The sequence below is a fragment of the Ochotona princeps genome, chromosome 22 (genome assembly GCF_030435755.1).
Source record: "Ochotona princeps isolate mOchPri1 chromosome 22, mOchPri1.hap1, whole genome shotgun sequence".
Classification (NCBI taxonomy): Eukaryota; Metazoa; Chordata; class Mammalia; order Lagomorpha; family Ochotonidae; genus Ochotona; species Ochotona princeps.
The window spans coordinates 769,576-785,159 of NC_080853.1; the positions used below are offsets into that span (position 1 = coordinate 769,576).

The 15,584-nt window shown below is 59.0% G+C and overlaps 1 protein-coding gene across 2 annotated transcripts in view; it reads right to left on the bottom strand.

The window, feature by feature from the left end:
• The window catches only part of OSBPL2 (oxysterol binding protein like 2), a 35,521-nt gene that overhangs the window by 12,455 nt on the left and 7,482 nt on the right, over window positions 1–15,584 (bottom strand). For both annotated transcript variants that reach the window (XM_058679606.1, XM_058679607.1), the window contains exons 2-7: window positions 12,812–12,926; window positions 11,094–11,225; window positions 7,479–7,623; window positions 6,027–6,102; window positions 2,711–2,845; window positions 1,825–1,922 (exon numbers count right to left, since the gene is read on the bottom strand). In XM_058679606.1, coding sequence (XP_058535589.1) covers window positions 1,825–1,922; window positions 2,711–2,845; window positions 6,027–6,102; window positions 7,479–7,623; window positions 11,094–11,130 — 491 coding nt within the window. In that variant the 5' untranslated portion in view covers window positions 11,131–11,225; window positions 12,812–12,926. The remainder of the gene's footprint in view (window positions 1–1,824; window positions 1,923–2,710; window positions 2,846–6,026; window positions 6,103–7,478; window positions 7,624–11,093; window positions 11,226–12,811; window positions 12,927–15,584) is intronic.

Consider the following 15,584-nt stretch of genomic DNA (forward strand, 5'->3'; position numbering starts at 1 on the left):
CCTGGGAAAGCAGTGGACAGTCTAAGGCCTTAGGACCCTGCACCCATGTGGGAGACCCAGAAAAAGTTCCTGGCTCCTAGCTTCACATCAGCCCAGCTCTAGCCACTGTGGACACTTGGGGAGTGACCCAGCAATGGAAGATCTCTCTCTCTCTCTCTCTCTCGCTCCCTCACTGTCTCCCCACCTCCAACTCTGCCTTTCAAATAATAAACATTTTTTAAAGGTTCTCAACATCACAGGACGGTGACTGTGGCATACTGACAAATCCTCCAAGTTACATTCACATCGTTACCCTGCGTAACTGCGCGCTCACAGTGCCTGGCTCCTGCTCATCTACTGCCACTGTGTTGCAGTGTCTGTGAGGACCATGCTCTGGCCATTAAAACCGACTTCATCCTAACAAAACATGCCAGGAAGGCAACCTGCAGCCCACAGTGCGGGCAAGCAGCTGCTGTGGCAGGACTCCCTTCCTCGGAGAACCAGACACCATCAGGAGCTCTCCTAACCTGCACACTGGCTCCTAGTGCTGCCCTGGGCAAATGCCCTCCACGTGCCCCAACTTCCTTCCCTGTGGCAGTGAGCTGTGGGAGCAGGGGAGGAGGAGCAGAGGGGGGAGTACAGGACAGCGCAGGGGGAGGAGCAGGAGGAGGAGTGGGGGAGGAGTAGAGAGGAGTGGGGGAGGGGCAGGGGGAGGAGCAGGGGAGGAGTACAGGATAGAGCAGAGGGGGAGGAGCAGGCAGAGGCGCAGGAGGAGGAGCAGAGAGGAGAAGCAGGGGGAGGAACAGAGAAGGTGCAGGGGGGCGTACAGGACGGAGGACGGGGGAGAATGACAGGATGCAGCGCAGGCCAGGGAAAGCATGGCTGCCATCCCAACACAGTCCATCGGGGTACGCCCGTCACTGAGGCAGTCCCAGCCCAGCCTGTCAAGGCTGCTCTGCCGGCCCTGTCTTTATGTCTTCTATGGCTAACACTCCCAGGCAGCTCTTAGCAGGGCTGACCGCCAGGTGTGCAGTAAAGCCCATCACAGGCTGTGGGCCGTGGGGCCGGCCCCAGGACAAGAGTGGATGGGAGGGGAGGGTGGCTGCCCAGGGGAAACTAGTGGATAGGAACCTGAGGAGGGCTTGGGTAAGCAGGGAACAGCGGCAGTGATGCCCACGTGACCAGCCCACAGTTCCTGTAGCCTGCCAGGCAGACTTGCATGGTGACACTCTTCTCTTGGGGGCATCCCCAAAACCACATGGGAACACCTGGGCAGGGCAGCCTAGCCTACTGCACAGACATAGCACCCACACGTGAAGACCTGTACCTGCAGCTCTCAGCCCTAGTGCATCCGATGCTCCGTCATCAACTCCGCCGATGCGCGAGGCCTTGGTGACAGCATCAACAACACATCCCTCCACGCGACACCTCTCCCTGTCCACAAGGCCCTCCACGCGACACCTCTCCCTGTCCACAAGGCCCTCCACGCGACACGTCTCCCTGTCCACAAGGCCCTCCACGCGACACGTCTCCCTGTCCACAAGGCCCTCCACGCGACACCTCTCCCTGTCCACAAGGCCCTCCACGCGACACCTCTCCCTGTCCACAAGGCCCTCCACGCGACACCTCTCCCTGTCCACAAGGCCCTCCACGCGACACCTCTCCCTGTCCACAAGGCCCTCCACGCGACACCTCTCCCTGTCCACAAGGCCCTCCACGCGACACCTCTCCCTGTCCACAAGGCCCTCCACGCGACACCTCTCCCTGTCCACAAGGCCCTCCACGCGACATGTCTCTCTGTCCACAAGGTCCCTCAAAGACGTTCCGGGCGGGGCTTTCCCTTACCTGATGAGCTCATACGTTTCTCCCAAGAGCGGGTTGAATGGTTTGCCCGTCCTCTCCCACTGCGAAGCCACGGCGGACACGGCAAATGCAGCCACAGACTGCGAGGGACACAGAGGAGCAGAGCCACCTCAGCGAGTGCTGACACTCAGGTGACGGCCACCAGTCCCACGTCTGCTCGACAACGTGCAGGGAAATGCTCCTTTATCTCCCACGCGTGCTCAAAGCCACAGGAGGACGAGCTGCACTGCTGCCCGCGCCCAGGGCTCGGCTCTGCCCGACTGTGGCAACCTGCCTGCCTCACAAGCCACACAAACGCACTCGAGACACACTTGCACACACGTGTGCCCATGGACACTGCACCCATGTGCTCATGCATGCCTGTGCATGCGACACGTGCTCACTCTGCATCCAAACACGAGCAGCCGTGCACACACGTGCACACATAAATTCATACTTCTGTGCAGACCTGTTCCATACACCCCCAGTGTGCACGCACCCACACGTGCATAGCACACACACACTCAGCACCTATGCCACTACACATGTTCACTCTCGTACACAGCCAGGTGCACGTGTGCCCATGCAGGACACGCACACTCAGCACCTATGCCCACCAACTCACACACTGAGGCCAGCACAAATGCACACCCAGTGTTATGTCCAGACACAGCCAGGTACATACATGTGCAGTCACACACACGTGGACACATCCAGATACACACAGCCATGTACGTGCATGCACACACACATCCCAATGTTTGCACAGGCACACCCCAGGGAAAGGACACTGAGAGGAGCCAGGCAGAGCCTGCCACCGCCTCAGCTCCTCCAGAAGGCAGCAGGGAGAGCCCGGCACGCGAGCACGCCGAGCCCTGCAGTGTCCCACCTGCATCCTGTCCAGGGGCTGGGCCTGGCCGGAGGCACGGTGCACAAGGAACACGTGTTCCATGTACTCGGTGATGCGCTGCAGAAAGCTCAGAGGCTCGTTGAAGGCGATTGGCATGGTGATCTTCGACAGCTCCTGAGTGAAGACCTGTTCGTTACCTCCCTGGCCTCCTGAGTCAGGGTGCTCCCGTAGAGCCGCAGACTCCTGTCCTGGGTGGGGATCGCCAGCAGCCCTGGCAGCCCTGGCAGCCCTGGCAGCTTCTGCTGCACCTCGTGTGGGAGCTACCAGTGAACATAAGATGATCTCTCCCCGCCTGTCTTTCAAATAAAAACCTTACAAAACAAAAACAAAACCCCTTAACCACATAAAAAGTGTTATCCAAACATAAGAAAATGAAGCAAACGAATCCATCTCCCTCTGTGGTATAATTTCCCAGAGAATGACCTGGATTGTTTCATTTGTTACGTATTTACTTGGTGACTCTGGAAAGGCAAACTGATAGATCTCCCATCTGCTGCCTCATCGCCCAGGAGCCTACCACAGCTCAGGAGTCAGGAACTCCACCCAGGGCTCCCAGCCTGGGGCAGCAGCCTAGGGAGCTGGCCGGCACCTGCTGCCCTCAGGCACACTGGCAGGAAGTAGTTTGAAGCATGAAGCTCCTGCCACTTGGACCAAGGGCTCCAAACTGGGGAGCCAGCATCCCAGGCAGAGTTACAGCCCCGGAAGGCAAAGCCCAGTTACAGAAACGCTCCAAGGGCAGCGGGAGCCAAACAATACACAGTCTCAGGGCTGCCCGCACACATGGGCATGTTCACAGGGGAGGGGTGAGGACACAAGGAGGTAAGGACACGTGGGGGTGAGGAGAACATGAGGAGGTGAGGACACGTGGGGGTGAGGACACAAGGAGGTGAGGACACATGGGTGAGTAGAACACGTGGGGGTGAGAACACAAGGAGGTGAGAACACAAGGAGGTGAGGACACAAGGAGGTGAGGACACGTGGGGTGAGGACACGTGGGGGTGAGGACACGTGGGGTGGTAACTTATGAGTGGTGAATCCCACTCATATGATGGGTCACTCCCCAAGCGGCCACAATGGCTGGAGCTGAGCCAATGGAAGCCAGGAGCCAGGAGCTTCTTCCCGGTCTCCCATGCAGGTGCAGGGGTGCAAGGGTCCCAAGCACTTGGGCCGACCTCCTCTGTTTGCCCAGGCCACAAGCAGGGAGCTGGATGGGAAGTGGGACTGCCGGGATTAGAACCAGCGCCCAAATGGGATCCTGGCACCTGCAAGGTGGGGATTTACCATTGAGCCATCAAGCCAGGCGCTCAAGTAAATCTTAAACAGCACAGCACACTGGCATGCTGCCCGCACGGCCGAGGCCGCTCAACAGGGCGTTGCAGGAGCTCTCCTCAGAAGCCCTTGCTGGTCTGACCTTCCTGTACAAACTGCCATGTCATAGCAAGTGCAGGAGAGGGGCCAGCCCGGGGAGCAAGGGCAGCATGGCCACGTCCACGGGCCACCAGGCAGGGGCAGCGTGGCCACGTCCACGGGCCACCAGGCAGGGGCAGCGTGGCCACGTCCACGGGCCACCAGGCAGGGGCAGCGTGGCCACGTCCACGGGCGACCAGGCAGGGGCAGCGTGGCCACGTCCACGGGCCACCAGGCAGGGGCAGCGTGGCCACGTCCACAGGCCACCAGGCAGGGGCAGCTTGCAAATCCAGAGCAAGGGGCACCCAGAGGTGTCCTGACCAAGGCAGCCGAGCCAGGAAAAGCCGAAGAATGGGCTTCACGAAGTGACCCCAGAGAGGGCCCTGGGAACGTTTCAGAATTATGGTGTCTGTTAGCCTGATGGGTTTCGTGTTCTGTACTAGACACTCATGGCTGAGAGGTGAATCAGAAATACAGAGAAGGGCAGCCAAGTGGGGGCACTGACAGAGCTGCTGACCCCCTGTGGGCACGGCTGGGGGCTCCCAGGGCCCTGCTGCGGCTGCTCCAGTGGCGGGGGGGCACTGACCAAGGAGATGGGTGGAGCTGAGCCCCAAAGAGCTGAACTGTGGAGAGCAGGCCCCCAGCGGGCAGCATCCAGGCCCTGGGCCTCGCACCGCTCTGCCCCAGCTCTCCCGAACTTCTCGGCTTCAGAGCCAGGAAGGGTGTTCTACGAAAGCCTGTCAAGTTCAGCACACACCCCCAGCCAAACGCCCACCACGATTTGACTGTCTAACAGAGTTGAAATCCTAGCAGAACCTCTGCCAGCAGAAATGAACTTCCAAGGTGGCACTCGGCCGCAGCACTCAGCCACACACATCCGCCCAGCTTTTCTGCTCAGGGGTGCAGGCCACACCAGGCAGAGGGGGTGCGCCGGGCCCCAGTCCCCAGCTCCTAACACCCTGGAGGGTCCCTGGAGCAGGGGCTGGTGCCAAGGCGGAGCCTGAAGGTCAGCGGCCACTGAGGGCAGGGTTCTTGGGGGAGGAGGAGGACAGGAGCCACCTGGCCCCACAAGGGAAGCACACCTGACAATGTGGACTACACTTACAGAAGAGAACCCACTCAGAGAGGAGGGGCCGTCTCCCGCCCAGGGACACCCATGGCACCCTCCTGTGCCAGGCTCCCAGGGCACAGCTGCTTCCCTGCTGCCCGTATGGACACAGCCCGTCTCCTCCCCTTCCACACCTACTGGCTTCCTTCCTGTTGGATTAGCTCTTTGAATTCTCCAGGCAGAGATGCCCCATCACTGGGCCATTCTCACAATGGCAGGTGCAGGGCCAGGCGCAGATGGAGCTGGGAGTTCAGACCAGGCCACTCACAGTGATGACAGGAACGGGACGACTTTAGCCATGACCGCTGGCCTCAGGGAGGTTCTAGAGCCAGCAGGGACTCTGCTATGGGACACCGGCATCCTAATCAGCGTCCAGACGCCTGTCCTGTTTTATCACAGGGCTTCTTGCTCTTTAATGGTGTGTTGTCTCCAACCCAGCGTGATAGCCTAGTGGCTAAAGTCCTCGCTTTGCATCCTCCAGGATCCCATATGAGTGCTGGTTTGTGCCTGGCAGCCCTGCTTCCCATCCAGCTCCCTGCTTGTGGCCTAGAAAAGCAGTCGCAAACGGCTCAAAGCCTTGGGACGCTGCACCTGCAGGGGAGACCTGGAAGAGGCTCCTGCCTCCTGGCTTCAGATCAGCTCAGCCCTGGCTATTGAGGCCACTTGGGGAGTTAACCAGTGATGGAAGATCTTTCTGTCTCTCCTTCTCTCTGTAAATCTGCCTTTCCAATAAAAATCAATCAATCTTAAAACACAGATAAGCAAGAACGCCCTGCTCACCAGGCCGATGCACTTCTTCAGGATGCTCCACACGCTGAAGTCACTCCGCGTGAACATCGGGGCGGGCAGGCAGGTCCTGTGAGGGCAGCCAGGCCACACACATTAACCCTCTCAGCAACACGCCCACACCATTTTTACAGGTAACCACCAGCACCCCTGGCCTGTGAACAGCTTCTGCAGGGCCATGGGATGGCTGCACCCCAGGCGACTGTGCTGTGTGCCTGCTGCCCCTTCAGGATCTCTGCCCTTTGCCCAACCGCAAGGGCAGCTGTCTGGAGAGAGCAGAGTGCAGAGGGCTGGCCAGGGCAGAGGGCAGAGGGCAGAGGGCAAAGGGCTGGCCAGGGCAGAGGGCAGAGGGCAGAGGGCAGGCCAGGGCAGAGGGCAGAGGACAGGCCAGGGCAGAGGGCAGGACAGGGCAGAGGGCAGGACAGGGCAGAGGGCAGAGGACAGGCCAGGGCAGCCATGTGGGGCAGCAGGTCCGGGGCAGCAGGTCCGGGGCAGAGGGCTGGGCAGGGCAGGACAGCAAGCAAGGGCAGACAGAAACAGTCACTGTGCCCTCCAAACTAAAGCCCAACCCCAGTACTCAGAGCCGCACCTCGAGACTGCTCACAGTCGCCCGGACCCATGGCTTGGGGCCAGGAGCAAGTGGATGTGCAGCATGGCCAGCGAGGGGCGAGTGACAGAGACCAGCACCACGCTGCCCAAGGACACGGGTCCTCTCCACCATGTCCCACAGAGCATTCTGCAGCTGCCACAATGTGGCCACCCGCAAGGGCGCCCCAGGAAGGTCAGGAAGGGGGCAGCGCCTGAGGATATGATCCCCCAGTGAAAACCAGAAACCAGAGCAAGATCGAGACCAGACAGAGGCCAAGAGGGAAGAAGCCACCGGCCCCAGTGGAAGTGGCCAGGAGGAAATGGCCCGAGAAGGAAGCAGTGGCCCAGGCTGAGGGGCCGCCCAGCGGGGAAGCAAGGGAGGTGGCCGGCTGGTCCCACAGGGACACTGTGAGGCAAACAGGAGCTTCGCAGGACCAGAGGCGGAGGGCGGGGCTGGGGGGCAGGGGAAGCACAGGCAGACCCTCAGGTTGGAGGGGCAAGGGCTGGTATGTGACAGGGTGACAGAAAGCCAAGGACCCAAGGAGAGGGACAGGATATTCTAGGCTCACTGGAGTCAACCTCTCCAAACCCGACGCCACCTGCAGAGGTCACAGCTCGACGCCTGGCCTGGTACTGCCTGCCAGGCCCTCAGCAGCTCAGTGTCACGCCTCGACCACCTGCTCCCAAGTCCCCTGTCAGGGGCACAGAGGCAGGCCCCTGGCAACCGGAGGATGGACGTGCCTGGAGGAGCCAGAAGCAGCCAGCAGGAGCCGTCACAGGCTGGGCTCTGGCTGTGGGCAGCGAGAGCAAGGGGCAGGGTGCTCAGCGTGACAGCAGCAGCTTCTGGGGATGACGTACCTGTGTGTCTCAATCCCATTCTCCTGAGACAGTCTCTTCCCTTCCTTCCCAGGCCTGTGGTCTTCGCCAGAGTCCAGCTCAGCTATCCCAGAGCCTTTTTGACTGGGCTCTGAAAATTCCCCAGACGAGCGGTCAGAGTCGAAGCCTGCGCAAGACAAGCACGGCCATCACTGTTGCCTGGCCAAGGGCTCCACAGGCCCCACCAGCAGCTCCCAGTCCCATCCTGTTCAGTTGCCCAACTCTACTGCCCAGGAAAGAGGGTCAACACAAGGCACGGCCAGAGGGCCGCCAGCAGCCTACCTCCCAGGGCAGGTCCAGTGCAGCCTGCCCTGCCCAGCCAGCTCCATCACACGCCCCTGGGAGGGCACTGGAAGATGATCCAAGTATACAGGGCCTTGCCACCCAAGTGAGAGATGCTGGGTGGATCTCCCAGCTCGTCACTCATTTTGACCCCGCCACAGCAGTCATCAGCACATCCACACACAACACCCACAGCACACTACTCGACCCCACAGCACACACACTCATGACCCCAAAGCACACACACTCATGACCCCACAGCACACTACTCGACCCCACAGCACACACACTCATGACCCCAAAGCACACACACTCATGACCCCATAGCACACTACTTGACCCCACAGCACACACACTCATGACCCCACAGCACACCCACTCATGACCCCACAGCAGTGAATACACAATCACCTTGCACACTCATAACCACAGCAGCATGGCTGACCTCTGCAGCACCCATGGGACCACCATGGCCTGTGTACTATTGGGCACACACTCCCACCCAGGACTCCACCAAGCACAGAGAGGACGGGGAGTACAGGGGCAGCTCCAGGTGACAGAACCCCAGAGGAGGGGCCCTCAGTGTCCCCAGGCAGGATGGCCACTGCCCGGCACCTCCACCCAGGGCTGAGGCTGGCTGAGATGCCCTGTGCAGCTGCAAGGCTGCTCCTGTGAGCACCGTGCTAACCCTCCATCAACAGGGTCACCAGACACAGCACTGAGAGCCCGACAGGTGACGTGGAGAACACCGTGACAGGTGACGTGGACAGCAGGTGTGACGTGGACAGCGCCGTGACAGGTGATGTGGACAGCAGGTGTGATGTGGAGAACACCATGACAGGGTGACGTGGACAGCAGGTGTGACGTGGACAGCGCCGTGACAGGTGATGCGGATAGCAGGTGTGACGTGCAGAACACCATGACGGGGTGACGTGGACAGCAGGTGTGACGTGGACAGCGCCGTGATGGGGTGATGTGGACAGCAGGTGTGACATGGAAAACACCATGACAGGTGACGTGGACAGCGCCGTGACAGGTGACGTGGAGAACACCGTGACAGGTGGTGTGGAGAACACCATGACAGGTGACGTGGACACCAGGTGTGACATGACACACTGTGACAAGTGATGTGGACACCAGGTGTGACGTGGAGAACACCATGATGGGGTGACGTGGAGAGCGCCGTGATGGGTGATGTGGACAGCACTATGACATGGAAGGCACCGTGACAGGTGACGTGGAGAACACCATGACGGGTGACGTGGACAGCAGGTGTGACGTGGACAGCGCCGTGACAGGTGATGTGGACAGCAGGTGTGACATGGAAAACACCATGACAGGTGACGTGGAGAACACCGTGACAGGTGGTGTGGAGAACACCATGACGGGTGACGTGGACAGCAGGTGTGACGTGGACAGTGCCATGACAGGTGATGTGGACAGCACCATGACAGGTGACGTGGACAGCAGATGTGACGTGGACAGCGCCATGACAGGTGACGTGGCAGCAGGTGTGATGGGTGACTTGATGCAATGAGCACTGGTTTGGACACAGCTGTCATCTAACTTGCTGTTATTTCCCTAAAGCTATACCTACTGAGCCCGCAGGCAGTGGTAAGGGCAACAGCCAGCTTCAGGAAGCCCCATCCAACCAGGAAGGCCAATGCAGTGCCTTGGACGAGCAGCTCTTGCCTTGGGATCCCAGTGCTCTGGCAGCAGCTAAGCAGCACTGCGCATGTGCCCACAGGGCGAAGGGCTGAGGGAGCGACCCGAGAGCCGAGGTCCCTCAGAACACTGCGTCCGGGCAGGCCCTGCACCTGGCAGCTTCATGTGCACACACTGCCCTGCCCTCTACCCCTCTCCCTGAGCGCCGCAGTCCGCAGCAGCGGCCTGGCCTGGCTCAGACACCCCTAGAATCAGGGTTACCAGCCAGGACTCCGCAGCACAGGGCTGTGGCACAGCACCCAGAGGTTTCCCTTGCTGGGACTTGGTCCTGAGCCAAGGTACACAGGTAAGAGATGCTCACCACCCATTGCCACTCCACTCAGGCCGCAAAGGCCAGAGGAGCTCCACACCCACCGCTGGCCTGCCCACAGCAGCTTCCGGGACGCAGTCAGCCCTGGGGAGCACCTGAGGGACCAACTCGAGAGGCTCTTGTGCTCAGAGCAGTGTGGGTTCCCAGGGGAAGGGAGACTCCCTAAGGGAGAGGAGGGGCAGACAGCCAGAGGTGTAACTGGGCAGCGCCAGACAGGATGCTACTGAGGGCGCAAGGGGCACTCTTCCCTCCTGCAGGGACAGCACGGGCACGACTGGCTCACCTGGCCACCAGAAATGGCAAGGAGCTCACAGCCGCCTCCACCAGGGATCTCGGCCAAGGGCAAGCCCCAGCCAGGTCTCCCCAGAGCACTCTCTGGGCCGCAGGAAGTGACAGTGAGAGCACCCCCCAGCTCATGCTCCAGTCAGGGGTTCCCAAAGGGCATGGTCAATGTCCCAGCACCCATTCTGTCCTTTGACCTGAGGCCAAAGAAGGCTGGACAGTGTCCCAAGTCCACCAAACATGGCCCGTGCCAAGATGACAGGGATGAAGGTGGCAAGCAGCCCTAATGGAATGGTTTTCCGGGTTCCTTTCTGGAGTGCCCCAGGGCTGCTTCTCAGGAATGAAAAGCTGCAGTGTCACACTCACGCTCATCTCAGCAGCGCACAGCATGAGCAGCTCGGCTCCGCGGCTGTGCAGGAAGCCAACGCCGTCCCTCCAGGAGTGTACGCATCAAGCGGCACAAGCAAGGCAGATGAGCAGCAGGTGCGTAAGGCCAGGGCACTCACAACTCCTCACTGAAGGGTGTAAAGGCCTCTCTTGGTCACACTCCTATGACCCACAGGGCATGACGCTACTCCTGGGGAGCCATCCTCATATCCCACACGCCAGGTACGGTCACTGCACACGGCGCATGCACACATACCCCACCCAGATGCCAGCTGCAGCCCCGGCACACACACACACACACACACCCAGATGCCAGCTGCAGCCCTGCACACACACACACACACACACACACACACAGATGCCAGCTGCAGCCCCGCCACACATACCCACCCAGATGCCAGCTGCAGCCCTGCACACACACACACATATACACACCCAGATGCCAGCTGCAGCCCTGCACACACAGATGCCAGCTGCAGCCCTGCACACACACACAGATGCCAGCTGCAGCCCGTGCACACACACACAGATGCCAGCTGCAGCCCCTGCACACACACACATACACATGCATTCCAGGCTGCAGTTGCTGGTCTGTCTCCCTCCTGACTCACCGGTGACAGCATCAAAGAACTCTTCCTCGCCGCTCATCCTCCTCACTGCCCCACGGGCCTCCTAGCGGATCATCGCCTCAGAGCCGTTGCCCCGGAGCAAGGTGGCACTCGGCACAGTGCACACAGCAGACCCTGGGGATGAGGGGACATGTGTATCTGTTTGCAATCCCTCCAACTACATCTAACCAAGGAAACGAATTCCTCCCAAGCAGCACGTGACGCCCCATTACGGAAAGCAGCACCCTCCTGGCAGCGTCCAGCTCAGGAACCCACCACCATCACTGTGGTCACACTACAGGACAGCTAGGAGACATAGCACTCCTTGGGGAACCCGTTACAGCCCCCAAGAGCCTGAGCTTCTTCCCAGAGAGAGAATGGAGGTCGGCCTGATCAGGCAATTCTCACTGTGACCCTGGCACTTGAGGCACTGTAAGACAGCGGACAGTGGACAGCGTCAGGAGGAAGGTGTGAGGGCAAGGTCCACCCAGTCTCTGGCTCAGAGCCCACCCCCGGGGCTCCACCCACACAGGTGAAGGCAAACCAGCTGCCACACACCGGATCTCAGGACAGGAGGCACAGGCCAGCCCACTGCACGTTCCTGGCCCGCACTCCGAGAGCCGCTGGGAGCCAGGAAAGACCTCTGCAAGCTCAAGAGGCTGTCCCTGTCGCTTCTCTGCCCGCTCCATTTCTGGCCAACCACTCAGACTTGTCACTCACCAGGAGGGGGAACTCAAGAGGAGTGCCAGGCCCAGAGCTTGGCCTCGCGGGTGGCGATGAGAGGCTGGCCAGGTCCCTCTCCCTGCTCACTTCCCTGCCTCCTTGAGCTTCTTGAGCTTTCCTGCTGCACACTGCTAGCTGGCACAGTCGGAAGGCCCACAACGACGGACTGCCCCTCCCCACCCACGCCAAACCACAGTCTGTGGGGTCCTGTGATGCCCAACGGACTGCCAGGGCCAGGACTCAGGAAGAACCTAGGCACTGTTACTGCCAAGATGGGACCGCCTGAGCGACAGGCCCAGGCTGCACTGGCTCCATGGAAGGGCAGGGCTCCAAGACACCAAAAAGACGAGCCTGGGCAGGCGGCCAGGTAGCACAGTGAGTTTAGCCGCCACTCTGACACCAGCACTCTTACTGCAGCACCGGTTCAAGTCCTGGCTGCTCCACTTCCAATCTAACCCCTGCTAACGGAGCCAAGGAAAGCAGGACACCCCAGCGTCTACCCAGGAGACCTGGACGGGGCACGAGCCAACCGACAGCTCCCTGCCTTCCAAAAAAAGGAAATAAATATACCAGCGGTGGCGGGGCAGTGCAGGCAGCACTAGGCTTCCTCCTCCTCCTCTTCTCCTTTCTGGTAGCCAGAACCACAGCCCAAGTGAGAAACAGCCTGGACAGTGAGCAGTGGGGTGACCTGAGGGTCCTGCACCCCACCCCACCCACACAGATGTGAAGGCCAGGGACACTGATGGGCAGAGACAAAGACCCAGGGCAGCACCCGGGGGCAGGAAACCACCCGCCCGTGGGCCAGACTGTGCGGCCCCAGCCTGGCACCTGGCAAGCTGTCAGCCATGCCTTGCCCTGTCCCTCCATGTGCCCCATGTCGGGGGACCGCAGGCTGCCTGCCCACACAGGGCCTGTCCCCAGCGCTTTTTGGCTTTCCTACCATGAACTGCTACAAAGAAACAAACCAAGTTTCTCCCATTTGCAAGAAAAATCATTACCTGGGCACCTCACCAAGTGAAGCCTGGGGTGCTGCCTGGGGCCCGCAAGGGCCCGGCCTGGGGACACTCTCCAGGTGTGGCCTTCAAGCTCGGCCCTCCCTCTGGGAATCCGGAACTGCAAGAAACAATCGAGAAACAATGGCCACCACAGTTAATGGTGGTGGTGGCCAGAGATGGTGGCATCCCACAGGAGCACCAGCTCAGGACCCGGCTGCTCCAAAGCTAGAGCCTGGTGAAGCAGCACAGGACAGCCGAGTGTTTGGGGCCCTACACCCACGGGGGGACCCAGATGAAGCTCCAGGCTCCTGGCTTCAGGCTAGCCCCATCCCAGTCACTGTGGCCACTGGGGTATGAACCAGCAGACAGAAGTATCTTTCACTCTCTCTGCAGTCCTGCCTTTCAAATTAGTAAAATAAATATTAAAATAGGAAAGGGAGGCAGGAAAGAGGGAAGGATGGAGTGAAGGAGGAAATGGCATCTTTTTAAGATTTATTTTATTTTTGATTGCAAAGCCAGATATATGGAGAGGAGGAAGGGCAGAGAGGAAGATCCGTCCAATGATTCACTCTCCAGGTGGCTGCAACGGCTGGAGCTGAGCCAATCCGAAGCCAGGAGCCTAGAACTTCTTCCAGGTCTCCCACACGGGTACAGGGTCCCACAGCTTTGGGCTGTCCTGTACTGCTTCCCAGGCCACAAGCAGGGAGCTGGATGGGAAACGGGGCCCCTGGGATTAGAACCCATGCTCTTATGGATCTTGGTGCATGCAAGGCGAGGACTTTAGCTGCTAGGCTACCACGCCAGGCCTGAAACTTGTCATCTTCAATGACGCCAGGCAACAGTTGTTTGTAGCCTGTGTCACTAAGATGACAGACTTGACCTTATTATAGAAGGTTCCAGAAAATCAGTGAAGAGACAAGAGTGGGCAGCAACCCATCCGGCACTAGCTCAAGTTCCAGCTGCCCTACTTCCGATCCAGTTCCCTGCTAGTGGCCAGGGAAAGTCAGCAGAGATGATTCGACTGCTTGGCCCATGCACCCACACGGGATCTAGAAGAAGCTCCTGGCTCCTGGCTATGAGCAGGCTCAGCTCTGACCTTGTGGCCCTTTGGGGAGTGAACTGGCAGAAGGAAGAACTTTCTCTGTGTCTCCTTCTCTCTGAAAATCTGCCTTTCCTATAAAAATCAATCAATTTTGGGGGCCCGGTGGCGTGGCCTAGCAGCTAAAGTCCTTGTCTTGAACACCCCGGGATCCCATATGGGCGCCGGTTCTAATCCCAGCAGCTCCACTTCCCATCAAGCTCCCTGCTTGTGGCCTGGGAAAGCAGGAGAGGACAGCCCAAGACTTTGGGACCCTGCACCCGCGTGGGAGACCTGGAGGAGGTTCCTGGTTCCCGGCTTCGGATCGGCGCAGCACCGGCCGTTGCGGCTCACTTGGGGAGTGAATCATCGGACGGAAGATCTTCCTCTCTCTCCTCCTTTCTGTATATCTGACTTTGTAATAAAATAAACAAATCTTTTTTTTTAAGAGATTATTTATTTTTTTTAATTATTTATTATTTAACTTCATTAATTACATTGTATTATGTGACACAGTTACATAGATACTTGGGTTCTCCCACCCCTCCCCAAACCCTCCCACCATGGTGGATTCCTCCACCTTGTTGCATAACCACAGCTCAAGTTCAGTTGAGATCCCCCCATTGAAATAAATAAATCTTTAAAAAAAAATCAATCAATCTTGGGCACAATAGTGTAGTGGTTAAAGTCCTCGCCTTGAACGCACCAGGATCCCATATGGTCACCAGTTCTAATCCTGGAGGCTCTGCTTCCCATCCAGCTCCCTGCGTGGGAGACCCGGAATAAGCTCCTGGCTCCTGGCTTTGGATTGGCTTAGCTCCAGCTGTTGCGGTCATTTGGGGAGTGAACCATCAGACGGAAGATCTTCCTCTCTATCTCTCCTCCTCTCTGTATATCTGTCTTTCTTATAAAAAAAATCTTTAAAAAAATTAATCAATCGCTAAAAAAAAAATGTCCAGCCCTAGGTGTACATCACTGCCTAGGTTCCACTGTATGCAGGCAAGTGTTCCACTACTGGGAGAAGAGCAGCCAACAGCTGGTGGGCATCCTGGGCCTGGATAATATCAAGTCGGTGTTAACTATACCAGTGTGCCAGCACCGCTGCCTATTCTATTTAAGATAGGTGGAGCGCAGATACCAGCACGCCGGCAGACAGGGCATGGGGACCCGTATGCAAGCATGCATGGGCCTGGGTGGGTAAGCAGGGCCCTAGGCTGGCAATGGCACACTGCTGGAGGACTGGGCATGGAGAAACGGGCCTGGAGATGTGTGGGAGGGAGGACTGCTGAGAGGATTTGACAGGTAAGAGGTAATTCTAGGGGACATGTACCAAGCAGCTACTGCACTTGTACTTAAACAAGCATGCTGAAACCAGATGGTTTAGAGGGAAACTGGAGGACCTTCAGAGCCAAACCAACACACCTGCCCACTGGGCTGTTATCAACCATGGCCTACCGGCACACATGAAAGCCATGGTGGGGGGGCCTGTCTGGCAGGGCTCAACCACAGCACCAACCACTGGGGGTCAGGGCAGGGAGTGGACTACGTTAGGCTGGGCCATGACACTAACCAACTCACAAGAGAACTCAGTCTGGGAGCAGATTCTATGGGGGTCCCAGGGCTGGGTGGCTCCGTGGGACTGCCATACCAGCTGGTTAGCTCAAGGGCTGGAGTGGTGAGGGGCCAAACTGGGCATGA